This window comes from Electrophorus electricus, chromosome 17 (genome assembly GCF_013358815.1).
Source record: "Electrophorus electricus isolate fEleEle1 chromosome 17, fEleEle1.pri, whole genome shotgun sequence".
Taxonomy (NCBI): Eukaryota; Metazoa; Chordata; class Actinopteri; order Gymnotiformes; family Gymnotidae; genus Electrophorus; species Electrophorus electricus.
This window is the reverse complement of record NC_049551.1, coordinates 373,570-400,504: the sequence shown is the minus strand read 5'-3', so window position 1 is coordinate 400,504 and position 26,935 is coordinate 373,570. Positions and strand designations below refer to the sequence as shown.

At 43.9% G+C, this 26,935-nt stretch overlaps 4 protein-coding genes across 9 annotated transcripts; 3 read left to right on the top strand and 1 right to left on the bottom strand.

The window, feature by feature from the left end:
* The first annotated feature begins 1,945 nt into the window (after positions 1 to 1,945).
* zgc:86599 (Cyt_c_Oxidase_Vb domain-containing protein) lies at positions 1,946 to 3,593 on the top strand. Its single transcript, XM_027028838.2, has 4 exons — positions 1,946 to 2,061; positions 2,900 to 2,970; positions 3,088 to 3,187; positions 3,302 to 3,593. The coding sequence occupies exons 1-4, from the start codon at positions 1,968 to 1,970 to the stop codon at positions 3,412 to 3,414; spliced, it is 378 nt and encodes a 125-aa protein (XP_026884639.1). The 5' UTR covers positions 1,946 to 1,967; the 3' UTR covers positions 3,415 to 3,593.
* Positions 3,594 to 7,329: 3,736 nt separating this feature from the next.
* march5l (membrane-associated ring finger (C3HC4) 5, like) lies at positions 7,330 to 11,501 on the bottom strand. 4 transcript variants are annotated; one of them, XM_027028834.2, is made up of 8 exons: positions 11,192 to 11,501; positions 10,850 to 11,093; positions 10,356 to 10,453; positions 9,673 to 9,875; positions 9,166 to 9,326; positions 8,822 to 8,996; positions 8,528 to 8,694; positions 7,330 to 8,397 (listed from the first exon to the last, which is right to left on the bottom strand). In XM_027028834.2, the coding sequence occupies exons 3-8, from the start codon at positions 10,382 to 10,384 to the stop codon at positions 8,242 to 8,244; spliced, it is 891 nt and encodes a 296-aa protein (XP_026884635.1). In that variant the 5' UTR covers positions 10,385 to 10,453; positions 10,850 to 11,093; positions 11,192 to 11,501; the 3' UTR covers positions 7,330 to 8,241. The 4 variants fall into 4 exon arrangements, with proteins under 4 accessions (XP_026884635.1, XP_026884636.1, XP_026884634.1 ...); XM_027028835.2 differs by having other exon boundaries at positions 10,837 to 11,501; XM_027028833.2 differs by having other exon boundaries at positions 10,850 to 11,501.
* A 130-nt stretch (positions 11,502 to 11,631) lies between these two features.
* On the top strand, positions 11,632 to 19,031 carry actr1 (actin related protein 1, centractin). Its single transcript, XM_035535726.1, has 11 exons — positions 11,632 to 11,814; positions 12,887 to 12,951; positions 13,454 to 13,529; positions 14,897 to 15,022; positions 15,240 to 15,364; positions 15,463 to 15,679; positions 15,853 to 15,945; positions 16,038 to 16,212; positions 16,288 to 16,349; positions 16,450 to 16,490; positions 16,769 to 19,031. The coding sequence occupies exons 1-11, from the start codon at positions 11,767 to 11,769 to the stop codon at positions 16,869 to 16,871; spliced, it is 1,131 nt and encodes a 376-aa protein (XP_035391619.1). The 5' UTR covers positions 11,632 to 11,766; the 3' UTR covers positions 16,872 to 19,031.
* A 386-nt stretch (positions 19,032 to 19,417) lies between these two features.
* kctd9b (potassium channel tetramerization domain containing 9b) lies at positions 19,418 to 25,186 on the top strand. Of its 3 annotated transcripts, none has more exons than XM_027028841.2 (12): positions 19,418 to 19,627; positions 19,708 to 19,829; positions 19,967 to 20,010; positions 20,087 to 20,183; positions 20,267 to 20,322; positions 21,142 to 21,270; positions 22,020 to 22,087; positions 22,209 to 22,304; positions 22,965 to 23,114; positions 23,272 to 23,377; positions 23,941 to 24,074; positions 24,593 to 25,186. In XM_027028841.2, exons 1-12 carry the CDS (start codon positions 19,580 to 19,582, stop codon positions 24,707 to 24,709), a joined length of 1,167 nt encoding a protein of 388 aa, XP_026884642.2. In that variant the 5' UTR covers positions 19,418 to 19,579; the 3' UTR covers positions 24,710 to 25,186. The 3 variants fall into 3 exon arrangements, with proteins under 3 accessions (XP_026884642.2, XP_026884641.2, XP_026884643.2); XM_027028840.2 differs by having other exon boundaries at positions 23,941 to 24,139; XM_027028842.2 differs by lacking the exon at positions 22,209 to 22,304 and having other exon boundaries at positions 23,941 to 24,139.
* The last annotated feature ends 1,749 nt before the right edge of the window (positions 25,187 to 26,935 follow it).

Below are 26,935 nucleotides of genomic sequence, written 5' to 3'. Positions count from 1 at the left end.
AATTGCATTGGTTCTTCAAAATCGACCTTCATATGTTCAATAGTAGTGGGAATGTCTGTGACTGTTTTTATTAGACAATCTAGACCTGTTTGAAAAAGGCTGTGATCTTAATCACTCTACTCAGGTGCTTATTGCATGTAGAACTGATAAAAACACTGCACACCAGTCCTACAGGCTTACAATGCTCCAGGTTTGAATAAAACTCAAATTTAGAGTCTTGTTTGACAATTAGTAAAACCATGAACACCAAGATATTGATTTCTTGGAAAAACTGTTCAAAGTATGTCTGGCAGATGCAGATTAAAAGCACAGTTGGGGGACAAGTGGACATGGGTACCTGGCCTGTCCAACAGAAGGACTGCTCAAATCACAGATTAATGAAACCAAAAAAAGTGTCCACAGTGTAGAAAAGACTTCAGAAAACAGGACTGATGGGTCAGTACTCAGAACAGGATTAAGAGATTTGGACTAAGAGACAGAACCGGCCTGCTGCAGAGTTTAAAAAGGCACTGTGCACTGATGAATCTAGAGGTGAGATCATCGATTCATCACAAGATGTTTATAAATCATTGAACTAGTGGGAAAATGAATACACAATATAAGTAGTGTAAAGATTCAAAAGTAAATCACTGGGGTTAAAACACTGGAGGGTAAAGCACTGGAGGGTAAAGCACTGGGGGTAAAACACTGGAGGGTAAAGAACGATGGTAAAACGGGTAAAGCACTGGAGGGTAAAGAACTGGAGGGTAAAACACTGGAGGGTAAAGCACTGGGGGTAAAACACTGGAGGGTAAAGCACTGGTGGGTAAAACACTGGAGGGTAAAGCACTGGAGGGTAAAACACTGGAGGGTAAAGAACTGAAGGATAAAATACTGGAGGATAAAGCACTGGTGGGTAAAACACTGGAGGGTAAAGAACTGGAGGGTAAAACACTGGAGGGTAAATCACTGGAGGAAAACACTGGAGGGTAAAGCACTGGTGGGTAAAACACTGGAGGGTAAAGCACTGGTGGGTAAAACACTGGAGGGTAAAACACTGGAGGGTAAAGAACTGGAGGGTAAAACATAGGAGGGTAAAACACTGGAGGGTAAAGCACTGGTGGGTAAAATACTGGAGGGTAAAACACTGGAGGGTAAAGAACTGGAGGGTAAAACAGGAGAGTAAAGAACTGGAGTGTAAAGCACTGGAGGGTAAAGCACTGGTGGGTAAAATACTGGAGGGTAAAACATAGGAGAGTAAAGAACTGGAGTGTAAAACACGGGCGGGGGGGTAAAGCACTGGGGGTGGTAAAGCACTGGAGGGTAAAACACTCGGGGGTAAAGCACTGGAAGGTAAAACACTAGAGCTCTCAAGAGTGAAACATCAGGTCTGTTGGGAATCTCTAGTATCCCAGTAAACCTGGAAATCTAAGAACATCTGACAGAGCTGCTTGAAAATGAAAGACAATTAAGGAAAATTTAAATTGGAGGCTTACAAAATCCCCATTTGAACTTTGAGTGTATTTTGGATGAACTGGATAGAAAGCTCGATGGTCAAAGGTCAGTGTTCAGGGTTTGGCAGCCAACTAGAGCAGGTCATTGGTGAAAACTTCTAAAAAAACAATGTACTTAGATTGCCCAGATTTTGGTCTCTTGTGAAAATTGTTGTAATAACTTTAAAATATGCCGAATATTTAGCTTGCTTTTGCCACTTAATATTTTTGTCACATAATAAACATTTATTTGCCATGTTGGTCGTTTTTTGTTAGCAGCAAAACACTGTAATCAAACATAAAAGGAGGTTTCTCAGGGTGTGTGTGGTTGTTTTCACACGTTAGACTTCCGTCTTAACGGGTATAGGTGCCACGCGCGTGACGCACGTCCGAGCCAACGGTAGGGGCGGATATGAACCTGACGTCAGTGATGTGCGACATTGCGCTATATTGACGTCATCAGCCCGACTCCAGCGATTTGGGACAGAAGGAGAAATGGCAGCAAGGTTACTAGTGAGAGTCGCCCGCGCCGCGGCGGGCTGGCGGGCTCCGCCCGGGGCTGCGCTCGTACGGGGCATGGCGACTGGAGGTGCGCGCTCCTTCTGTTTCAGTCAACGTGTGCTGGGCGTCTTTAAGCGTCTTTAAGCGTCTTTAAGCGTCTTTAAGCGTCTTTAAATCTTCGTGTGACTTTAGGCCAAGGGCAGTGGGGCTGTAGCGCACTTCCTCCTGGCTGCTAAACCAGCACTTATTTGTCTTTGATGTTAACGCATGTTTGTTATTCCTGGCTAAAACCGAAGCTTCCGCCAGTTTCTAGCGTGCAGTGTTTGCAGCCTCGTTAGCTGTTTGGCTAGGTCATTTAGTGAGCTAGCCGGTGCTTTAGTGGCGAGGAGGAAGGCACGCTTACGGTTAAGTGGCTTTCGGGGATTGAACACTTGTGTCGTGTGTGTGTGTGTGTGTGTGTGTGTGTGTGTGTGTGTGTGTGTGTGTGTGTGTGTGTGTGAGATATAATGTAGGGGTTCCCTCCTTGTGTGTGTGTTATAATGTAGGGGTTCCCTCCTTGTGTGTGTGTGTTATAATGTAGGGGTTCCCTCCTTGTGTGTGTGTGTTATAATGTAGGGGTTCCCTCCTTGTGTGTGTGTGTTATAATGTAGGGGTTCCCTCCTTGTGTGTGTGTGTTATAATGTAGGGGTTCCCTCCTTGTGTGTGTGTGTTATAATGTAGGGGTTCCCTCCTTGTGTGTGTGTGTTATAATGTAGGGGTTCCCTCCTTGTGTGTGTGTGTTATAATGTAGGGGTTCCCTCCTTGTGTGTGTGTGTGTGTGATAATGTAGGGATTCCTTCCTTGTGTGTGTTATCATGTAGGGATTCCTTCCTTGTGTGTGTTATCATGTAGGGATTCCTTCCTTGTGTGTCTGTTTTCTAATGTAGGGATTCCCTCCGACGAACAGCAGGCCACGGGGCTGGAGAAGGTCATCATGCGCTCCATGAAGGAAGGCACGGTGTGTAGCTGCCCGTCCTGCGGACATAGTGGCTTTATACTGACCTCATTGTTTGAGAATTTCTTTGGAATTATGCAACTAGTCTGACCGGTTGAGTTCATGTTCGGAATTTTTCAGGATCCTTACAACCTTCAGAAGCCCAAGATGTATGCTGGTACAAAGGAGGAGCCCCATATCGTCCCCTCCATCAACAACAAAAGACTTGTGGGTTGTATCTGTAAGTATTTCAGTTAGCAGTGCTTCGGTTGGTTGTGCTCTGTCTATTTTGACCTGCCTGTCATCTCTGTACATGGTGTAAAATGTTGTGGCTGCATGTTTGGTTGTGTGGAAGGTGAGGAGGACAACACGACCATTGTGTGGTTCTGGCTTCACGAGGGAGGCGCACAGCGATGCCCGTCCTGTGGTGCTCACTACAAGCTGGTGCATCACGACATGCCTCACTGAGAGTCTTGCGTCAGATGTTGAATTCCAGTAACTTTAAACCTCATATGCTTTTTCATGTGTGTAATAATTGAGATTTCAGTCCTCTTGCCATGAGACCCATCATACTTTTGCAATTCCACAAGCAGCAGTTTACATGAACACATGGACCAGTTGCTCCTAATAAATTACATAAACCTTAATGTGTTTTGTAGTTTTGGTGTTTGGTTCTGTATTTTAAATTGAACTGTGATGTGGGTAAGGTAGCATAGAATACTGATCTGCAGGTTTCAATAATGACGGCTGTCCACTTTTCCTGGACAAGTAAACATTTAATCAATAATAAAATGCAAGCAGCTATGTTTACATCTTCATATGTATGTTACGTTTTTGAGCAACATTGCGCACTTTGGTACAAACTGGCCTGTTGGGCTCATTTCAGAGCTCTCAGTGCAGTGTTACTCAAAATTGAATTAACTGACCTTGCCATAGTTGAAACGGTCAAGGTTGTTTGGTATTAGACTAAAGATCTAGGCCAGCTGGAATGCCTTTAATTATTCATTACATGTATACACACACTCTCAGTACAATAGAATGTTTGTCTTCACACATCCCAGCTTCTTTGCCAGCTGAGATCAGCGCACAACCTCAGCCACTACAGCATTGTCAACACAGTCTAGGTGTTTTCACAGAGACTAAAAATGATCAATACAAGTGTCCTTGTGGTGGTTATCACTTCAGAGTATTTCATCTGCTGGTCTGATACTCAGCAGTCACCACATGTGTCTGAAGCCCAACATGAAAACTAGCATTTCTAGCAGCACAGTCGCCAACTCATACAAGCAGTCTGAGAAAATAACTGAACTAATTTAACCTCTGTTCCTGGCCAAAACATTGAGCCAGGTTCAAAGTTCACATCTCTGCTACTAAAATGTATTTTTAGTTTTGTGTTGTTTTTTTTTTTTTTTACACAAAATTATATTTCACTTGCCATTTATTTTCCTTTAAATCCAGGGCATGGCCCTGCACAATACATAGTAAGATAAATATTGTTTATCTAAACGTTTTAGATGAAAATTTTGTATCCTACTGCTAGCTGTCATCTTGGTGCTTGATCTCATATTTTATTAAGAACATAATTTACTAAATTTCAAAAAGGCTTGAACGAGAAGTGGAGTATAGGGACATCAGACCAAGTCCTGCAGTGCTGCAACCAAATCGCCAAAACAGGCTTAAAATCGGCAAAATCGCCTGGCCGGTGGTGATGACCACAAAACAAAAAAAAAACGCAAAAACCAAAGGCGGGAATACGTGCGTGTAGTCTGAGCATATGTGCGTATAGGTCGTACATACATGCGTTTAGTCTGTGCATACGTGCTTATAGTCTGTGCATACACTGTGCTATGTTCAACTTCGATATGATTGAGGTTCATAAGTGTGCATCAGAAATCTGCTTATGATGTTCCAAATCTGCATGCCAACTGTCAGCCTTCACAAGCTTGTCTTGATCACAGTCTGCTCCAGCTGGGTTGTTTTTGGGAGACTGTGAGTTTGAACTCCGATTCTACCATACCAGTTCATGGCAGAAAGTCTATTGTCGTGCGTGTAGTCTGAGCATATCTGCGTGTAGTCCGTGCATACGTGCGTATAGTCTGTGCTTACATGCGTATAGTCTGTGCATACGTGCGTGTAGTCTGTGCTTACATGCGTGTAGTCTGTGCATACGTGCGTATAGTCTGTGCATACACTGTGCTATGTTCAACTTCGATATGATTGAGGCTCATAAGTGTGCATCATAAAATTGAGGTTCATTTATTTATTTTTGAGATAAACATATCCCAGATTTCTGTTTTAGATAACCGTTCTTGTTCAAAAACAGACCATGACATTCAAAAATCAAATAAAAGGTGTGCTTACTTATTTATTAAATATTGATTACTTTTACATAATTTAACCATGTGAATTATGTCATTTTATATTATTCAAAGAAATGTTGTGCATCAGTGTGAATCCTGTGAGCGCTGCCAGCTCACGTGGGGTGTGGTGGGTAAAACTGCATCTTGATGGCTTTCTCCTCAGCGCCTCAGCTCAAATGGTCACCAGTGGGACACCTCGGGTTAAACTCAAATGCTGTGATTAGTTCCTCTATTGGTCTCTGATGTTTCTCCAGCTTCTTGTATTCCTTCCATGGATGTTATACTTAACATAATTACTTCTGCCACCACTTCTGTTTCCAGCTCTGTATCTATTAACGTGACATTGGGTTGGTTCATCTAGTGTTCATTAGTCTGCCTGGATCTGCGGTATCCTATAACTTACTGTCCCATTGGTCCTGCCCATATCTCTCATAGATGTTCCTGTATACAGGGCCTGTTTCTCAGTATTTGCTATCCTGGTATTCCTGCTCTTATGTTTCACGCTTCTACTCTGCGCTGGATTATCGCTGGATATGCACTGGACTTCTTTGCACAGGTTGTACTTATTCTGGTTCCCCAGCAGAGGTCACTAAATACTCCAAACTGCTTAGAATTGTACAGGGAAACATGGTCATCATTGTGTGATCGCTTATACACATGATTACGCAAGGTCATCCACTATCCCAGTCTGATACTCCCTACACAGATTCATCTGCCAAGTGGCAGTGGTGTCTCAGTGCTGATGGTACTGAACTAGTAATCAGAAGGTTGCCAGTTCAGGTCCCACCACTGTCAAGTTGCCACTGTTGGGCTCCTGAGCAAGACCCTTAACCCTCAATTACTGAAAGTTGTATACAGTTGTATTTGTAAGTTGCTTTGGCTAAAAGTGTCAGCTAAATGTAAATGTTGATTTGTTAGCAGGGAGATATGACATTTGTGTTCATGAAAGAAGCTCATTTAGAGTGATGAAAACATTAAAGGTTTATAAAGTTGGTTGTGACATCTGTCAGTCAGAGAGGAGGAGTCCAGAGGAAGTTGATAGAAATCTGCTTATGATGTTCCAAATCTGCATGCCAACTGTCAGCCCTCACAAGCTTGTCTTGATCACAGTCTGCTCCAGCTGGGTTGTTTTTGGGAGACTGTGAGTTTGAATTCCGATTCTACCACACCAGTTCATGGCAGAAAGTCTGTATTGTCCAGTAGCGCATAACTGGTCCTCTCTCTGGGTGGAGAAGATTATGGTTTTGTTTGCTTCTCCTTTTGTTAGGGCATGTAGACGTGAACAATCAACACTCCTCTCCAAACCCCTTCAGCTGAGAGCTGAGAGGCCTGAGACATTGTGTAACATTTACTATAAACAAAATAAACTCCTATTTACAGGATATTATAGGATGACAGTTTTACAGTGAGGAGGTGTGTTATTGTGCAGTAGTGGTATATGTACAGTGAGGAGGTGTGTTATTGTGTAGTAGTGATATGTGTACAGCGACGTGTGTTATTGTGCAGTAGTGGTATATGTTCAGTGAGGTGTGTTACTGTGCAGTAGTGGTATATGTAGTGAGGTGTGTTAGTGTGCAGTACTGGTATATGCAGTGAGGAGGTGTGGTATTGTGCAGTAGAGGTATATATACAGTGAGGTGTGTTATTGTGCAGTAGTGGTATATGTACAGTGAGGTGTGTTATTGTGCAGTAGTGGTATATGTTCAGTGAGGTGTGTTACTGTGCAGTAGTATAGTGTAGTGGTATGGCTACAGCTTGGGCTACAGTGATGAAGGTCTGGCAGGTTCAGTTTACAGCACTGCAGCTCCTGAGGCCTGAAAAGTGTTATTTATAATAAACTGAACATTCTTAAATTATGGCAGCTAATCGAAGGTGTATTTTCAACTACTAATTTACCGCCACCTCCTAACCGTCATAGCTGATCTGATTTTTCACTCTGTAAACCTATTCCTAATTCATCATGAAATAATTCATCCCATGCAGTATAGAAAAGAAAAGAAAAAGATCAGTCACATCATAATAATTGATTTATTTATAAGGTGCTTTATTTTCTTCACATCTCTGACAGCTCACGTAACAGCCCCGCCAGCAGGAGCAGCCAATGCGCCAATAGCTGACCCTGGTCTACTAGCATTAACGTGCCCCTAAAACTTTGCTTCCCCAGTCAGTGTAAATCATTATTTAGTCTATTATTATTCTCGCGGTCATCTCAAATCTTTTCAGTCGAGCACAGCAGGCTACCGTAACCTGAGCGCCCTCTGCTGGTAAAGTCACATCTCTCATAGCAGGTCCAAGTACAAACCCGTCATTAAGACCCTAATAATTACAACCATAACTGTATAACAGTTAAACAGTAACGACCTCACTTCACCTAACAGCCTAAACTATCTCAAATTATAACTATATTCGTACTGTGTTGGCAGTAGCAGTTTTGGTTGTTACTTGGTCCTGCTAAAGTTCAGTAATATGTTACCAGAAAATTAGAAAATGAAATTACATTTTCAGGTCTACATTGTTACAGGAGTGGTAAACTGTGTTACATTACAAACCAGTCTGAGATCTGGGACATGTAATGTCCCCATCCAATGTCTCCATCTTTATTGGCTTATGTAGAGTGAATTATGAAGATTTGATAAGTAACAAAGAAAAACTTAACTTACAGCTATGTGATCAACCCTTTTCAACTACGATCGACAGAGGTATTGATCTGATATTCTATGACTTGTTAAATCAGGATAAAAAAGACTTCATAAACACATAAATCCCACAATTTAATAATGCCTGAAATAAAATAAAAGGATCTATAGTATAGTCAATATGGCCATGAGAAAGACTTCAAAATCATTTTGTAACCATGGAGAAGCAATAGTTTTGAGTAAAGTGATTACTGGATCAGGTTGTAAATCTGTGTAACCCAACAGCAGCCCGGCCCTTGTCAGTCATTCCCGCTGTCGTCGTCGTCGGCCGCGTCCTCTGACGGATTCTCTCGTTCGGGGTAGTTGAGGATGTGTCGGTTGGCCTGAATGAGGTATTGCTGCTGCTTGAAGTAAACCTTCAGCACCCCCTTGATCAACACAAAGGCAATGCCACCCTGCACAGACACACCCCACCACGTCACCACACGCCACCCTGCACAAACCACACGCCACCACACGCCACCCTGCACAGACCACACGCGCCACCTGGTAAGAATAGGACAGCATGACCAAGGTTCCACCCACCAGGACAGTGCGCTGCAGACTGGAGGACACTCTGTGGAAGAGAAGACGCCCCACCAGGCTGGCGATGGAGGGGAAGACCAGGGCGCCGCACAGCGTCCGCGACACAGAGATGTGGTCTCCGCCATAACCAGCATCACCCGGCACTCGGGGGAGGGGTCGGCCAATCCCTGTGCAGAGCAACGAAGGGAAAATAAAGGAGTCCTGAGCAAACTGCCTAAACTCAGAGGTGTAACACCGTTATGCTAACACCACACAGACAGTAAACTCTAGCCATGAGGTTTCTCTCCACCATACCTGGGACAAGCATCTGGAGCTTGGAAGAGTGGCGTTGCCAGAGGCGCACCAGATAATCCTCCCAGCGGACCATCTTCCCCAGCACCAGCAGTACTGGGATGGTGGGTAAACCCATGAGCAGGAAGAGTGGGTCGGCTCGCTCCATCACATCCAGACCCTTCTTATGACCCACCACCTGAACAAACAGCACTGCTGTTAACTGCGTGGCCATACCCCACATCCCATACTGGGGATCAAAGCAAATCCGAGATGCGTTACGAGCTCTGATGCTCAGACTCAGATCCAAATGGCTAAAGATTAAAATAAACTCTAAAGAGAGTCAAACTGCAGAGTCCCTGACTCACCACTACAGGCCAAACCCTGCAGCGCCAAACCTGCATGACGGTGACAGCGCCATAGGTGACAGCTGACCAGTAGACAGTGCCCACCACCACGCCTGCAGCAGCAAATGGGCTGACCCTGGACAGAGCTCGGTCTACCTGCTGCAGGAAGTACACAACAAGGCCTGCCACACACAGAAAAAAAAAAAAAAAAAGTGAACAACAACAACATTTTACTTATGTAGGTCACTTTAAAACAAGTCAACTGCTGACATAATTGAAACATTAAAATCTAAAGCAAATTATAAACAGAAAGACATTATGATAAATGTAACTGGATAAATAGATTCAAATAAAAATAATAAAGTATAAAATGAAGTGTAAAAATTAATTGAAAAAAAGAACATTAAATAAAAATAGAATAAAATAAATAAATAGTATAAAAATTTTTTAGGAGATTATTTTTAAAAAATAGTTAAATGATTATACAGCTAATAACTGGTCTTCATGGCAAGCAGCTGGCATACTCACCCATTTTGGGGAAGACTATTCGGTACTCGGTGCCACACTGAGGGCAGCTTACAGACCCGCCCCCGTTCCCCTTCTGCTTCTCATCCAGCCAGCGCTGGAGACACGCCTGGTGGATCCACTTGGTGCAGCCCTTACAGCGGCACGGGCTGACCCACTCAGCCACGCGATCCTCCCTCTCTGTGGCAAAGCAAACCCAACAGTGCCTGAGGAAGGAAGCACAAACACTGGAGTTCATCTACAGACAGACCCAGAGTTCTGCTACAGACTGACCCGGGTTTGCTCAGGACAAGCTAACAGGCACTTTCATGCACTTTCCTCAAAGCAAAATTACTGACCTTTTCAAGACTTTTCCATTTGGCTTTTTATGTTCTTGACTTTCTATAGTCACTTTTCTTGTTTATATATAAACTTCATTAAGTGTATTATGTGAAGAAAAAGCATAAAATGTGATGTGTGTCATGGAGACTCAATCACACCAGAGAAAAGGGAACATCTACAGGCTTTTTAATTACTTTGTTCTCTCAAAGGGATTTAGAATCTTCATTATTTTAACACCAAAAATGTAATTTCTATACATGTCTTGAAATCAGGGCTTTTTTCTATTCTACACTGGTAAAGACTTGTCACCAGCGCTAGAACCTGAATATTTGGTGAAAGTTCACCTTTCTCTAGCTGCAGCTCACCTCTCCGGAGGTTCATCTACAGACGCCATCGTGTGTCACGTCGAATCATCCGAGAGAAGTGCGAACATCAGCCTGAGGAGACTCTCCTCCACGACGACCTAACGACGAGGAAGGCTTAGAAAATACCACCTACATGTTGCTGAACTTCCATTCAAGCTGATAACTAGCTAGCTAACTATTTAGCGACATTATAACTTGGAGTTAGACGTTCAAGTGTTAACTAACCTAGTTAAGATGAGTGTTAGTTACGTCTTCTGACCAGGTAGTTAACGCTGACTAAGCACCGCTAACATTCAGCTAGCGTTAGCGGTCCTAGTTATTTATATTTGTTCTCCTAACTAAGCTAACTCTATATCCGTCTACCAGATAACTGACCTAGCTAGCCAAGTTAGCCTAACCGAGTTAACGTTCAGATGGAATCTCAGTCCCGCTTCTAGCGAGTCCGCTGGTTTTGATATGACTGTAGGGGGAGCAGATGTACCTCAGACCCTCACCTGAAGATCACGGCCCGGTGTACCTTCGCCGGTTAATAGCTGTGTCGCGCTCACGGCCCGGTGTACCGTCGCCGGTTAATAGCTGTGTCGCGCTCACGACCCGGTGTACCGTCGCCGGTTAATAGCCGTGTCGCGCTCACGGTCCGATTAACCGTCGCCGGTTAATAGCTGTGTCACGCAGATACGCGCAGTAAACTGACTTCCCTCCACTTTTTCCGCAGGACAACGCCAGCGAGCTAGAAACCTTCCGGGACAGACACGCAAAATAAAAGTCTTACCGAGCCCACATGAATGTAGATCTCACCCCAGCAGTCAAGATGAAACCTCAGTGTGAATAACCACCGTGTTAACGGCTCAACACAGAACCGCAGATCCCCTGTGCATTCACGCCATAGGTCTGGCGATTCGTGGGGAAATGACCAGATAAATTAATAAACACAGTTAAAGTGAAAGTTCGTTGCCTCTGTAAAAGTTAAAGTCTTGTAATTTAAGTTATTTACACTTAATAAATAAGTACTTCATAAGTAATATTGCACCAAAATAACACGAATCCTCAGACTGTCAGGAGTAAAAACATCTAGGCTGAGCAACTGGGGTAACTGGTCTGCAGCGTATAATAAGATATTTCCACTATGTCGCCCAGCGTTGAAAAAGATATTTCCACTATATCACCGAATTTAGAAAAACTAGCGTCCTCACGTTGGAGTTACATGGCAATCCTATTGGCTGACGATGCTGCCAATCATCTGACGGCCAAGCGTACTGGCTGTCTCCCCATAGTTAGGTTGACGAGGCACTGGAGAGGCTCTGCATTTCTGCTGATCCGACCGAGGCGCTTATTTTTACATGAATAATACACCTCAGCGTGGTGTTGGTAAAATAGCTGATTGAAGAATAACCCAAACAGCAGATTCATAATGGAATCTTATGACATTATAGCAAACCAGCCGGTTGTAATTGATAATGTAAGTATGATGTCACCCATCCCCACCCTAGCTAGCTTAGCTCCGCTCTTCTTCGCGCACCCGCTAATGACAATGGCGCTCTATGCTAGCTTAGTTTAGCTCAGCTCAGCTCAGATCTGACTAATTTAGCCATCAGCGGTAACGTTTAAACCGCGACGCTTCTCTGTAAGGCGCAAGTTGAATTTGCTATTCATCACAAACGTTGTCTCCTGTACGTTAATCTTTTTTTATAGGGAGCGACGATTGCTATTTAGCATAGCTGGCTGGACCAAACAAATAAGTAGCTAGCCAGGCAGTTAGCGTCCTGTTGGATGGGTTGGATTCGGGAGTCTCTTATTTTATCAGACCGTGCACAGGTATGTTACCAGTGCATCGATTGTACAGGTGTGTTACCAGTGCACGGTAAGAGTGAGCGCTGTGCTGTGACAGAAGGCAGGCTAGCGCTAGCCCGTTAGCCGTTAGCTGGGTTATTCGCTAAAATGGCTGGCTAGTCTGCCGGGACTCCGCCTTGCAGGGCGGCATTTACACACACGTAGCTTGTACGTACCAAGTCGAAGTTTTTATGAAGTCATTAAAACAAATCTACTTTCCAGTAGTAACATTTGAATTGCGATATTAGCTAACTAGCGAACGTATTAAGATTTGTGAGAAACGTCCTGAAGCTAAAGCTCGGTAACTTACTTGATGGAGTGATTTGGCTCTGAGGACACAACCGCAGTCTTGATGTGTTTTGATACAAGAGTCAATCTTATTTTTCATTCTTCCCGTTTTTTTTGGAAAAACAATTGAGGGAACATTTTATTTCCACAAATGATGTTAGTTTGTGGCACTTCATTGTTTACTTGGTGAAGTGAGTTTGATGTGTAACGGACACTTAAAAAAGTTTTTCCACTTTAACGATATTGTGACCGGGTGTAAGTCTAGAATGAATGAGTTGCGTTTTCCCTCAAGCTTGATCTCCTAGATACAAACAAAGGTCTTAGACAGTGGAGGGTTCACCGGTTCGTGTGAGCCAGTCCTGCCAGATCGCTGCCCTTCTTTCTCATTTCTACAGCTCTTTATTTCCCTGCAGGGCTCTGGTGTTGTCAAAGCTGGGTTTGCTGGAGACCAGATTCCTAAATACTGTTTTCCAAATTAGTAAGTTCTTAATTTGTCTATGCTTACATTATGGTTTAGACACTTAATTAATTACTTGTAATATTGTGAAAATTCTGTAAATGTTTTGTATGATATTAGTGGTGCTGATTGCAGGCTTTCTGATTAAGTGTTGATATATAACACAGTAAATAATATGGACAGTAATGGTAGTATTGCAGAGGAGTTGGTCTTAAATGAGGGTCACTGACATTTTATCTGTTTGTGGTTTTCAAAGTCCTGCTACTGTACAAACTGGTTGTCAAATTGGTAAAAATCAGTAAAAAAAGAGAATAAACTAAAAAAAAAAAAAAAAAAAAGCCAGTTGGTGATTGTAAGGACGCAGTTATACTGCAAGCACATACATGTCTTTTCACATTAAAATCAGTAGGTGACTTTCATGAGCATCTTATATATATATATATATATATATATATATATATATATATATATATATATATATATAAAAAAACACTTTTTGATGTCTCCTGTAATCAAATCTTAGTGTGGGACGACCCAAGCATGTCCGGGTGATGGCTGGGGCCCTCGAGGGGGACATCTTCATTGGCCCTAAAGCTGAGGTGAGACAGGCTGACTCTTAAAGCTGAGGTGAGACAGGCTGACTCTTAAAGCTGAGGTGAGACAGGCTGACTCTTAAAGCTGAGGTGAGACAGGCTGACTCTTAAAGCTGAGGTGAGACAGGTTGTGGGGCTGTCATGATATTATATTTTTACAACAGTTATTACATTATTGTCATAATATTTAGAGGAAATTAGAAAAAATATGTACAAGATGCTGCTCCTTTAAGAGAGATTGAATCCGCAGATCATGCCCCGAGCATGCCCTGATCATGCCCTGATCAGCTGAGTTTAAAGGAGAGAGCTACAGCTCCTTAAGCATTAGGTTTTTGTGTTGTGTGTGTACATGGTCTAGAGTGAGTCACTGATGTTTGTCTAATTAATGTATACTAATTAAATACCAATGTATGTGCTAGAGTTAAATGTTTATTAGCCTATGGTGCTGATATGGTATTGATATTAGCCTTTGATATTGATCTGCTATTGAATGTTTACTACTTGTCTCAGTGTCTGGTAGTATTTCTTTGTATAGATTAGTATTAACCTGTTCATAATTGAAGTAATTGTTGATGTGAATTTGTTTGTTGATATTGTTGAGCTAAGTGGTAGACTATTAATACTATGACAAGCTAAATATAGCTGTAATCTTAAACCATGATAAATGATATAATTCCTCTTTCCTGTATTATTTCAGACCACACCATGACTCAGTTGCCACTACCTTGTATGAAAACTATATGGTGTTTCAAGCCTAGTACATTTCCAAGCATACCATGCAAACATCTGCCTTAGTCACTGGCACTGGACTATTTACAATATTATCATATATGTGTTATTAACACTACCATAATAAAAAGTATTTCATTTTAAAATATCACAGTTATTGTCAGTACTGGTATATTGCAGCATCCCTAACAGGTCGAGTCTTAATGCTCAGGTAAGGCAGGTCGAGTCTTAACGCTCAGGTAAGGCAGGTCGAGTCTTAACGCTCAGGTAAGGCAGGTCGAGTCTTAACGCTCAGGTAAGGCAGGTCGAGTCTTAACGCTCAGGTAAGGCAGGTCGAGTCTTAACGCTCAGGTAAGGCAGGTCGAGTCTTAACGCTCAGGTAAGGCAGGTCGAGTCTTAACGCTCAGGTAAGGCAGGTCGAGTCCTAACGCTCAGGTAAGGCAGGTTGGATCTGGCATATTAAACCTTGTTGTTTTACTGTTTGTTTGTCCTGTGTAGTATTTTGTTATTTATTGCACTGCAGACAGCATCTGCATTGAGCTAACTTGATTATATACACAGACACACTGCTAACGTCAGCTGAGTGTGTGTGAGTCTCCTGCCCTGTGTAACCTGGTTCTCCATGCTTGTGCTGCATGGGGCAGGAGCACAGGGGGTTGCTGTCTGTGCGTTACCCGATGGAGCACGGCATCGTGAAGGACTGGAACGACATGGAGCGCATCTGGCAGTATGTGTACTCCAAAGAGCAACTGCAGACCTTCTCCGAGGAGGTGCGCTCGCCTGGACTTTTTTACGTTATTAATGCAAACACCTGTTACGTTTGGGTAAATGTTCGAGTAACAACATGTCATTTCACAGAGCTGTGCGTGTGTGTGCGTGTGTGTGCGTGTGTGTGCGTGTGTGTGCGTGTGTGTGCGTGTGCGTGCGTGTGTGCGTGCGTGTGTGCGTGCGTGTGTGTGTGTGACGGGGCATTCTTTGCTCCCACAGCACCCGGTGCTCCTGACAGAGGCGCCGCTGAACCCCAGTAAAAACCGTGAGCGTGCAGCGGAGGTGTTCTTCGAGACCTTCAACGTGCCCGCGCTCTTCATCTCCATGCAGGCAGTGCTCAGTCTGTGAGTCCGGGACCCAGGCACGCCCTCCTGTCTCACCCGAAACTCATTTTCCTCTCCGGCTCTTTTGTGACCGTTAGTACCGGCGTCTTGGTCTGCAGATATGCCACGGGCCGAACCACGGGGGTGGTGTTGGACGCCGGAGACGGGGTGACGCATGCCGTTCCCATCTATGAGGGGTTTGCTATCCCGCACTCCATCATGCGAGTGGACATCGCTGGCCGGGATGTATCCCGTTACCTTCGTCTGCTGCTGCGCAAGGAGGGCTACGACTTCCACACCTCTGCTGAATTTGAGGTGGTGCGCACCATCAAGGAGGTATGACAGTCTGTTCTGAGTGTTTGGGGGTTATTCCAGATTTATGATCTAATCTGTAAGTGTAGGTTTCTGTTAGGAATGGGCTCCTACACTGGTAATCCTTATAATTCATTACAGTACTAAAGTCTGAGACTACACCTGCTGTTCCTGTAATGTCATCCTGTGCTTTGCAGAGAGCCTGCTACCTCTCCCTAAACCCTCAGAAGGACGAGACCCTGGAGACAGAGAAAGCTCAGTACACCCTCCCTGATGGAAGCACTCTGGACGTAAGCCATGGCAAACCTCTCAGAGCCATATCCTATAAGTACAGACTCGCTGTTTTGCTGTTTGAAGCGTGAAACGTGTTGGGTGTGTGCAGATCGGACCGGCCCGGTTCCGGGCACCGGAACTGCTGTTCAGGCCTGACCTGATCGGGGACGAGAGCGAGGGGATTCATGAAGTGCTGGCCTTCGCAATTCAGAAATCTGACATGGACCTGCGACGCACACTCTTCTCCAACATCGTCCTGTCTGGAGGGTCAACACTCCTCAAAGGTGCCATGTCCTGGTGTGTGAAGTGATCAGATGTCTTACTGTCATGAGCTGCTAACGTTTGCCTCTTCCTTCCAGGGTTTGGTGACCGATTACTGAGTGAGGTGAAGAAACTTGCGCCTAAAGATGTGAAAATCAAGGTGACAATTATAGCATGTTTTCCTGGAACAAAAACATCATGATCTTGTGTTGCTTTGTCATTTTCTCACACTCTGGTTTTTACTTCATTTGAACTTCTAGATCTCAGCACCACAGGAGAGGTTATATTCCACATGGATAGGGTGAGTAATCCCAACATTTCATTGCAGATATTTTGTATGATTTTATTGTGTGAATGTATCTTTAGTCAGGGCTCCAAGCTAAATTTAATGGTTTATTTCTTAGCATGTCAATCAGATCAATCAAATTTTATGGTGAAAAAATACAACTTTAGTGTAGCTTAGCTTATCTTATTTTAGTTTATTTAAATTTTAGTTTGATTTATTTTAGTTTAGATGTGTAGTTCTTCATCCATGTGATCGTTTCCCGCGGTTGACTGATGTCCTGTGCCCGTGTGTAGGGGATCCATCCTGGCCTCCCTGGACACCTTTAAGAAGATGTGGGTTTCTAAGAAGGAGTATGAAGAAGATCGTGTCCGTGCCATCCACAGGAAGACGTTTTAATAGGGGACCTGTCCCTCTGGCCTTCCTCTCCCTGGTTCTCCCGCCCTCTGCCTCAAGCTTGACCTTTCTCCTACCCATTCTATACTCCCACGGGGACCCTGCCCCTTGCCCCCTGCCCTCCCAGGCTTGCAATGCCTTCTGTTGCTCCGAACCCCTTCTCATCGGGACTCTTGCTGTTGGGGGGGGTTTGGGCAGGCAGTGTGTGTTCAGTCGACACCCTGTTAGTACCCATCAGTCACACAAACAGCTTTTCAGGGCATCAGTCACCACTATTCACTCTCACTTAAATTACTGAAGGTAAATTCTATTCCATGCTTAAGTATTTATTAGACTATTTACCCTGCCCTGTCCAGCGGTTTTGTCTGCTCCAGGAGCCAGCTGGTGATTTTTGGTGCAGTGTGTTCCCTGTCCTAACACGCTGTTTACGCTTGGGTGAACCTTGCAGTTCAGTCAGCCATGTTAGTGCAGGTGAAAGCTCGGCTGTGCTGGAGCACGGCAAACCCTGGGCATTGCCGTGGCCCTCCAACACACACACAACCTGGAATTGATTTGGATGGAAACGGAAGGTGTGAATGTTTTACTCTCTTGTAAAAATGTCATTCCACAGATGAAGAGGATGGTTTTTCTCTCTGTAATGTGGTTGTCTCAGTTAGATGTGACCCTGTGGATGTCTGTCGTAGAAGTCATGATCGTAGTGCTTCTCTTTGGTTTGTCATTGCTTGTTAGTGTCATGGGGTTGTCGGTGAACCACTGCTCTCCACCACTACAGTCCTATACAGGTAGTTGGTCCATTCCACTTCGAGGGATGCTGTATACTCAGATTCTACATACCTAGCTAGATTTGTTGCTGCTTGAAATTTTGACCGGTGTTACCCTGAGTATGCTTTTACTGTGGAACCATCAATATAGGACGGATGTAAAGACTTTGGGATGTGTTGCTTACTTTTTTTGTTTACATGCTCTGAACATATTTATAAACTTTAGTTCCAAACTCCATGCATTTCCACCTAGTAGTCCACTTCATCAAGGCCACCCCAATCCTGCCCAGCACGTACGGCTCTGAGGGGATTTATGCTACTCCCAAATAACCTTTGGTTTCTTGTCATCTCCAAACAGCAGAAGGTGTTGCTTAAATCTTTGGTAGACATATTAAATGAAGGATGCAACTGATGACAGGCTTATTTTGTCCAGTAATTGTTATTCTTGTGATACACTTCCTCTATAAATAACAAATAGCATGATCAGAAACCTTTATCTGTGATTCTGAATTTCGTGGTCCATCTAAAACAATGAAGCAGACACTAAAATAATGGAAACACCAGCTGGGTCACGATTTTGCAGAGACGAGCTTAAAAAACCCTTAAAACAACACAATAGAGATAATGTCCAAGAATCTGATAATGTAGACATTTAAAAGAGGTTTTGAGTTTTTAAAGAACACATTAGAATGTACCGAAGTTATGTGACATTTTGTACAAGATAAATGTGGAATGACAGCAGAGGCTTGTTGAAAAGGGGAAACATGGATAGAAATGTAAAAAAACCCCACTTGAACACACATCTAAAACACGAGTGCAGAAGTTAACCCTTCCTAGCCAAGGTACAACTGCACTCTTACCTGCTGGGGACTGAAGGCTCTCATCTAAAGACATAGAACAACACAGTGTGATGAGACAGGTGTGTGTAGCCTTGGAGAAAGTCAACCATATTGTTAAATGCAGATCCCAGCTGTTTTATTGATTTTTTTAATTTTTTTTATTTTTTTTTTACTTTTTTTTTGGGGGGGGGGGGGGGGAGTAACAACTGTCGCTACGCTGAAGAGGAAAAACCCAACTCCTAATTACGGATCTGTGAAAGAGCAAGCAGGTGTTTCCATTATTGTGTTTCAGCACCTGGTTAAAGTGTGAGGAGCTGGTCTGCAGCCTGCCCTGCCTGAGGCAGGACTGCACTGGCTTTACCGCAATGTCCAAACATTGTCCTTTTTTCTTTTTTCCTTTTTTAAAGATATAATCATCAGCCTTGTGTACAGTGCATTGCTATTAAAAATGACTAAAATGTACAATATTGTTCCTTCAGCTGTTGCTTTTATTTTCATTTTGTAAATTCATGATGATAAATAAATTAATGACCGCTGTCTGAATTCAGCGCTTTCCTCTTCAACACAGTCAGTGAATTTTTGTCTGTTTGTGTAAATGCCTTTTCGTCACTTGGGTTTTTTAAAAAGTGTCAAAAAAGGCTTTCATAAGCAGGATGTGGTGAAGAATACGCTGAATAACACTTGAAACGATTTTATTTCATCTTTAGGATGCTGACATGACTGACAGCGCACATAAAACAGAAAGGTGGCAATAACAGCTGTGAGGATCAGCGCAACACAAACACGAGGAAGCAATACGTCTACACCTGTTACTGGATTACATTTACCATTTACTATTAGATATTTATTTCTTACAGAGACGCACAAAACGATATTTACGTTTTATCGATATCAGGCCATGTCTAGGGACTTTTATTTTGAAAGCCCGCACTTGCCGATATAACGGGGTTGGTGCGACAGGTTGTCTCGCGCGGGTGGTGCCGGGCTGCCGATGGCGTCGTGCTGTATTTGCAGCGGTTTCGCTTTGGTTAACTAGACAATTAAATAGTTAGCAACGTGCATATATACTAACGCATCCTTATGTTCATTAAGTTGTCATTTTAGTCCAGATATGCGAAGAGTGACACTCTTTGTAAACGGAACGTCTCGCAATGGCAAGGTAAGATGAGAGTTGAGGTGGGAACTGTGTGTAACCACGGGGGTGGTCACGAGCATGTCCGGGTCCGCGTGCGCTTTCAGGTGGTGGCGGTGTACGGGACTTTGGCAGACTTGCTGTCTGTTGCAAGCACCAAGCTGGGAATCAGAGCTACGAGCGTGTTTACCGGGAAGGGAGGCCTTATCGACGACATCACCCTCATTCGGTAAGTCAGCGTGCTGGACTGGTCCGATCGCCTTCATTAATGTTGTTAACGCAAGTCGAGAATTTAAGACCGGTATAGTAGCTACATCTGCACGAGGAAAACGGCTTCATTCAAATAGTGTTTTTTTTCTGCCGTAGGGATGACGACGTCCTGTATGTCTCCGAAGGCGACACGTTTGTTGGTGGGTTTAGGGCCTTTATCGCTCTAATTGTCCGTCTTCGTCCTGCTGTTACTGAAATGGTGGGTGCACATTACAGCCCCGCTGCGCGAGCCGGAGGTGTCGCAGTTCCAGTGTCACGCGCACACGGACTGGCTGACGCTGAACGTCGGGGGACGCTGCTTCACCACCACGCGGTAACGTCGTAACACGCCCGCGCACACGTGTCGGTGTCGGTGTCCTACTGCTCTTCTCATCGCCCTGGTGTCCTGTTTGTTAGGAGCACGTTGGTTAAGGAGCCAGAGAGCATGCTGAACCACATGTTTGGAAACAAAGGTGAAGAGATGTGTCCCCCCCCACACTGTGCAGCTGCGTAAAAGTTATTTATAATGTAGCTATATTATTAAAGTAACTACCGGTCAACAGCTCACACAGCAGAATCACATTTGTGCCCCTTCCCAGTTCTAGTTATGACACCTACACAAACACACCAGATCGGCATATGCAGATATTGGCCATGAATGACCACAGGTTCTAGTGTAGGGCAGTAGATGAGCCAGCTTAAAATGGTTTAAAATGGACTGCACTTCTTTTAAGAATATTTAGTTTTCTTTTCAGGCAAGTGAACAACTTTCAAAGGTTTTCCAAAGATGAGACACACATTTCAGGTCTGAGGCCTGGTCCCCAGTCAACAAAACAGAAAAATAAACTTCTTTACTGAGAAGATAAATTTGAAAGTCGTCACACACTTAACATTCTGTGAAGGTGGAGCTTGACATTGTGGGGTGAAAAAGGCCAAATGGATGTCTAATGAAAAGATTGTTTCAGTGTGTAATGCATCAAATCACCAGAGGGGCTGTGACGCTACAGCTCAGCTCAGCCAATATTTATGACCTTTAGGTGGTGCTGTTGTTCTTGGTTCCACAAAATTCCAAAGTAATCTGCTGCAAGGTATTTCACCATGTAACAGCAAATAAGAATGTGGATGGCAAAACTGAGAGATTATTCTGATGTCTTGATTAATTGAATAACAGTTGTGTATGCGCATGTGCCCTTGCTGTGCTGTGTGCTTCAGCACTGCTCACATGCTGTGTGTGTGTGTGTGTGTGTGTGTGTGTGTGTGTGTGTGTGTGTGTGTGTGTGTGTGAGATGCAGACGTTTGGGGGAACAAGCAGGACGATCAGGGTGCATATCTCATCGACCGCAGCCCAGACTACTTTGAGCCCATCCTCAATTATCTGAGACATGGCCAACTCATCGTTAACGATGGGATCAATCTTTTGGGTAAGCATTTGCAGACGCCTGGTGGGACCTCCGGCACGACCTGGACGTGTTTCTGATTTCTTGGCTCCTCCTCTGATTGACAACGGACGTTACAATAGCAACAATATAAACCATAAAGAGCAGAATAAGTAGTGAGGGAGAAATACAAATAAAAAATAAGCCATGACTGTCTATTAGAAAACTAGAATAGTTTTGCATGAGAGCGTCTGTCAAGGGCAAGTGGTACTAGGAGTCGTATCATGAGTATAACATATAATAAACACTGACAATTCTTTTTATAATTAATAAGATTGATACAGACTAGGTTAATGTTTGGCTTGTATGGGTGCCCTACATGAGAATAAGACTCAAACTACAGTTGTTTCCAAACTTGAGAGCTTGATTAATTTTGCTTCTATGAATCGTGTGTGTGTGTGTGTGTGTGAGGGAGAGAGAAGGAGAGAGAGATGTGAACTGGACTCGTCTCTGGTGTCAGATGTTAATGCTGGTGTAAGACTTTTGGTCATGTGGACGTGGCTCACACAACAGTCTCTGTGAAGCTTTGTGTTGGTGGGGGTTGGAAGGTTTTATTTATATGGTTTCTTTTTAAATTATGTAATACATTTGTGAACTGAGTTTTGTGCACTGAACGTCAGGTATTTTATTTGAAAATGAAATGAGAGTACACAGCCAAAACAATCCTGCCTTATTGCCTCGTAGAGAAGCCAGTAAGGGTTAATGCGTTCTTGCACTACTGAATCCTTTCACAGGCGTTTTGGAGGAAGCGCGATTTTTTGGAATTGAGAGACTTGCTGAGCAGCTGGAGAGCGTTATCAGGGCAAGTGGAGCCTGTAAACACACACACCCTGTAGACCAGGACCAACACCGCGCACACAGACTCAATGCTGTTGGCCCAAGACCGCACACAGACTCGACGCTGTACTTCTCATGTCCTACAGAACTCCCAGCCTGCAGATGATCACTCTCCTCTCAGCAGAAAAGAGTTTGTTCGTTTCCTGCTTGCCACGCCAACCAAATCGGAGTTGCGCTGTCAGGTGCTGCATTCAGTATGACAGAACATCTGAGATTGATGTTTGATGTTTAATGTGGTTTATCTGATTATTCATGCTAACTTGATATGTACTATTTTGGCCAACCTTCCAAAATCAGCATTAAATGGTGGTATGAACCAAAGATATCAGATAAAGCAGATTACACACACTATCAGCATTTATCTTTAGCAGTAAACACACATGCCACAGTTCCTGTGAAACCTGCTCTAATAAACCATTAGAGTACCTTAACAGAAATTCTTAACAAACTGAGATTAAAACTCGAACGTTTACATCATATTCATAATGATTTTCACTGGATTTATTCCAGTTTGTCCTTGTCATCTGTTCACAATGTTCCAGTTTAACACCACATTGATATGAAAGTCGTAGTGTTTTTGTAATCAACACCAGCATAAAGATACAGGCGACACAATCCTAGAGTTAATGTTAGTTAGGGTTTAGGGGCATCTACTTATTATGGACCAACCAAAACAGGAAAGAGGATGTTAAAAATGACAAATGTAAACAAGAGGAAACTTGATCTGTTTTTTAGGATCAGAGACAAACACCAACAGCCCAATTGGTTTTCAACCATGAACAGTACATTAGCAGGATATTGAGTGTGGGTTAGCGATACAGTGAGCATGTTTGCACCCTTAGGGTCTGAGTTTCAGCGGAGCAGACCTCTCCCGGCTGGACCTGCGCTACATCAACTTTAAGATGGCCAACCTTAGCCGCTGCAACCTCACGCATGCCAACCTTTGTGGCACCAACCTGGAGCGGGCAGACCTGTCTAGTGCCAACCTGGACGTAAGCTTGGCTCCAGTGTCCAGAGTCTGGGGGTCGGGGTAGCTAGCTTGGTCTGAACTGCATTCGGACCCTGACACTTAAAATACCCGCAGACATAACAGCTGTCTCATGCTGATCTCGCGCTGATCTCACCTGTATCTCGGTTGTTCATCACCAGGGGGCCAATTTGCAGGGCGTGAAGATGCTTTGCACCAACGCTGAGGGGGCTTCTCTGAGGGGCTGTAACTTTGAGGATCCTGCAGGACTCAAAGCTAATCTGGAAGGTGAAGGTTTCTCTCCATCTGGTGTGCCGTGGTGAGCTGCAGATGTTTAATGGGGGAGAAATGATGTGGCCCTACAGGCAGGTTCAGTGCTGTGGTGACGAGGGTTCTGGGGATGTGGGTAATGGGAGATTTTCAGAGCAGCTTTTCTCTGCGTGAAACTACTGCTCATTTCTGGTTTCTAATGGGGAAATTCGACTTCTCAGTGTGACCAGAACTGTCAGAGCGGGTCGGAAGCCCTTTTAGACTTCAAAGGAGAAATGCTTAGTAAAGATTCAAAAAGGTTTTGAGGAAATACACCCACAGAGATACAGCCAAGATGTCTTGTAAAATTCCCTCAGGTGGAAAGTGACCCATGTTAAAGGTTTACTGGAGTAAACCAAAATTACAATGATAAATCTTTAATAATGTGTGTTGCTGTTTCTGTTCTACAATGTTAAATACTTGGCCACCATCACTGTTGTATTCAGAATCTCAGTGGTGTCATTTCTAAAGTAAATGAATGCTGTACCATGTGCCGTTCCTTGTCGTCTTGTCTCCTGGTGCATGTCTCACTGGTGTTACAGGTGCCAATCTGAAGGGCGTTGACATGGAGGGCAGTCAGATGACTGGCATCAACCTGCGTGTGGCAACGCTGAAGAACGCCAAGCTGAAGAACTGCAACCTCAGAGGAGCCACTCTGGCAGGCACAGACCTGGAGGTCAGACCACAGCTGCCAGGGTCAGGGTCGGGGTCGCGGAGAGAGTCCACTAAAGTCAGAGCACGGTTAGCGTTAGCTTTAGCATATAGCATAACATTAGTGAAGAGGCCTGGTGCTTGAGTTTGGAATGTGTCTGTATTTATGTAGCTTCAGAGATGCTGAGTTGCACTGAGCTACAGGTAGCTGTAATGTTAACCAGGTGCAAACACACACATTAGTTTTAGGCCTTTTACTACATTCAAACTTGCCACTAACGAGACCAAAATGAGATTTACACACGTCAGAATAAGAACATGAAGAATCCTGCAATTCTAAGGCATGAGTTTTCAGACATGACTGTGGGGCGTGACTGTAGTTGATGTGTTGAGTTCCTCCTGTTCGGTTGTCTTTAATCTCAGTCTTTGATGCGTGGTGATGGTTTGAGAGGTGTTTGATTATTTTTTCAAATTAATTAATTAATTAATTATTTTATTTTTTATTTTTTAAACCCTGCATTTGTCTTCTGATTCCTCATGCAGAACTGTGATCTGTCTGGATGTGACCTCCAGGAAGCAAACCTGCGTGGTTCCAATGTGAAGGGTGCCATCTTTGAGGAGATGCTGACCCCCCTCCACATGTCGCAGAGTGTCCGATAACCACATCATCTCCACCACCCTTCTCTTTCTCCACCTCAATCCAAGCTGACTGCTTTGTCCTGGGCGTGGCCACCTGGTAAGGCCAGTGTCCTGGGCGTGGCCACCTGGTAAGGCCAGTGTCCTGGGCGTGGCCACCTGGTAAGGCCAGTGTCCTGGGCGTGGCCACCTGGTAAGGCCAGTGTCCTGGGCGTGGCCACCTGGTAAGGCCAGTGTCCTGGGCGTGGCCACCTGGTAAGGCCACAGTGGTCGCCTCTTCCAAAGCGCCCATGCTCATCATGTTTGTTAATAAATACGATGTAAAATGGACTTGATAAAACATTTACTTTGCTCAGCTACAGACTGAATTGTTGTGTGTTTTAGATTGTATTGCTTCAAGAAACTTTTCAGTGCTCGACTTTGTATGCTGTGACTTGGGACCAAATTGTAGTGATTTTCACCTTTTGTGAACTGGCTTGAAATAAAGTGTCAAACACTGGAGATTTTTTTTTGTTCTGTTTGACATGTGGTTTGTTGGTCAACATGCCTCGTTTCCCTTTTTGGTGGTTCTTGTGTGTAGTTTCTTGTGCCTGTTGGTGATTAATACATTTATTATATTATTAATTATTTCCTGGGGAGTGGGTTCCACAGCAGGCGACCTGGTACCTGGAAAGCATGTGGAAGCCACGTGATCCCCTGCCTCGTCTGGGTCTGGCTCAGGTCGAGATGGTCTCAGAATGCAGACGTGGCCGCAATACCGTTTAGTGTGGGATGCTCTCATGGAGGTGACACGCTGTAGGAGAAAAGGAGACTCTAGTTTGGCTGTCTGCTGGCTTGTTTGAAGTAAAGGTAACTCCTGCATAAGGGGCTTGACATGTTCATAACTGAAGCAGTCACCATTTTGCGATGTTTCTCTGGTGAGTATCATTGAGTGATTATGGTTAGATGTTTCAGAAATATTAGTACATGTTCCTAATGAGTATACTTCTGGTTCCCTTTTTAAAAAACAGGAGATCTGGGAATTATTGGCTGACATTTTCAAACATGTTTGGTTTTTAAGGATGAGTTCTCTGGAACTCGAGCTTCATTAGAAAAGAATTGCATCGTTTCTTCAATTTGGTTTTGTCACCATTTGCCTTGTTGGTAATTCTGTATTATCGACTCTGGTATTATTGCCACTTCATATTTCAATACAACTCATCTTGTATTCATTTTTACATGTAAGCAAAACATTTAAAGGTACAAAACTGTATAAATGTCTTGGTTAACGGAGAACAAATTCAGCAGTACACTGTTCCTCTCCGGTTAACAGATGGAGGCACAGTAAGATGCAAATAATTAGTTTGTTTACTGAGAGGAGTAATATTATTTGGATTTGTTCTGTGATGAAATATTTCAACCATTTGTACTCGGGTGTGTGTAAGTCATATATGTAGCGCAGCACACTGGGTCAACTCAGCAGTGCAGTGTAGTGCTCTCGGTCAGTAACTAGTGTTAACCCATCCTTAACTCCAGTCCCAACCCTAACAGTACCCGTGTTGTGGTGTCTGTTAAGTGTTGGAGGCTGCAGTACGGTTTTGTTGGGCTTAAGGCTCATGGTAATCAGTTCCAAGGTCTACGCTGTAGTCACCGCCCAAGGACATCTGTCAAATCCCGTAAAGGTAATGCAGCGTGCAGCATATAGGCAGTTTGCAGTCTGGATTTTTTACAATTGGAGAATGATGGAAGGTTTTGGCATTGTGGTATTTCTGGGTATTTTCAGAGCTTTGAAAGTCATACCAGGCCTCTTTAGAGCTTAGGGCAGGACCTGTGTCTGACCCATCCATCTAGATGATCCTGAAAACTAAGCTGAGTGCCTTGGAAGCTAAGAGGCAGGCGTATACCAACTTAAACAATACCACCGTGCTGGAGGTGTTTTTCTTTGTGTGGGCTCCATTGCTGAGTCCCTCTATGCACAGCAGCCAGTCGAACCATCAGGAATATATTTCACAGTACACACAGGAAGTATCCCCCCCTGAGATCACAGTACACACAGGAAGTACCCAACCCCCCCCGAGATCACAGTATGCACAGGAAGTACCCCTGGGATCATAGTATGCACAGGAACCCAGCCCCCAAACACCCCGGCAGTGAACTAGAGACAAATGTATTCAGGTCTTTTTGCATGTTGATGAACCACGGTGGACGCAGCCAATGTGACAAATGCGGGTCGTTCTCAAATACATTATTCAATAAAAAGAATCCCAAGAC

Coding starts and splice junctions, on each gene's coding strand:
- zgc:86599 (XM_027028838.2), top strand. CDS start 1,968: ATGGCAGCAAGGTTACTAGTGAGAGTCGCCCGCGCCGCGGCGGGCTGG. Junction 2,062..2,899: donor ACGGGGCATGGCGACTGGAG/GTGCGCGCTCCT, acceptor TTTCTAATGTAG/GGATTCCCTCCGACGAACAG. Junction 2,971..3,087: donor GCTCCATGAAGGAAGGCACG/GTGTGTAGCTGC, acceptor GGAATTTTTCAG/GATCCTTACAACCTTCAGAA.
- kctd9b (XM_027028840.2), top strand. CDS start 19,580: ATGCGAAGAGTGACACTCTTTGTAAACGGAACGTCTCGCAATGGCAAG. Junction 19,628..19,707: donor GAACGTCTCGCAATGGCAAG/GTAAGATGAGAG, acceptor GTGCGCTTTCAG/GTGGTGGCGGTGTACGGGAC. Junction 23,378..23,940: donor ACTCAAAGCTAATCTGGAAG/GTGAAGGTTTCT, acceptor CTGGTGTTACAG/GTGCCAATCTGAAGGGCGTT.
- march5l (XM_027028835.2), bottom strand. CDS start 10,384: ATGGCGTCTGTAGATGAACCTCCGGAGAG. Junction 9,876..10,355: donor GTAGATGAACCTCCGGAGAG/GTGAGCTGCAGC, acceptor TTCCTTCCTCAG/GCACTGTTGGGTTTGCTTTG. Junction 8,398..8,527: donor GTCTGCAGCGCACTGTCCTG/GTGGGTGGAACC, acceptor GTGTCTGTGCAG/GGTGGCATTGCCTTTGTGTT.
- actr1 (XM_035535726.1), top strand. CDS start 11,767: ATGGAATCTTATGACATTATAGCAAACCAGCCGGTTGTAATTGATAAT. Junction 12,952..13,453: donor AAATACTGTTTTCCAAATTA/GTAAGTTCTTAA, acceptor ATCAAATCTTAG/TGTGGGACGACCCAAGCATG. Junction 13,530..14,896: donor TCATTGGCCCTAAAGCTGAG/GTGAGACAGGCT, acceptor TGCATGGGGCAG/GAGCACAGGGGGTTGCTGTC.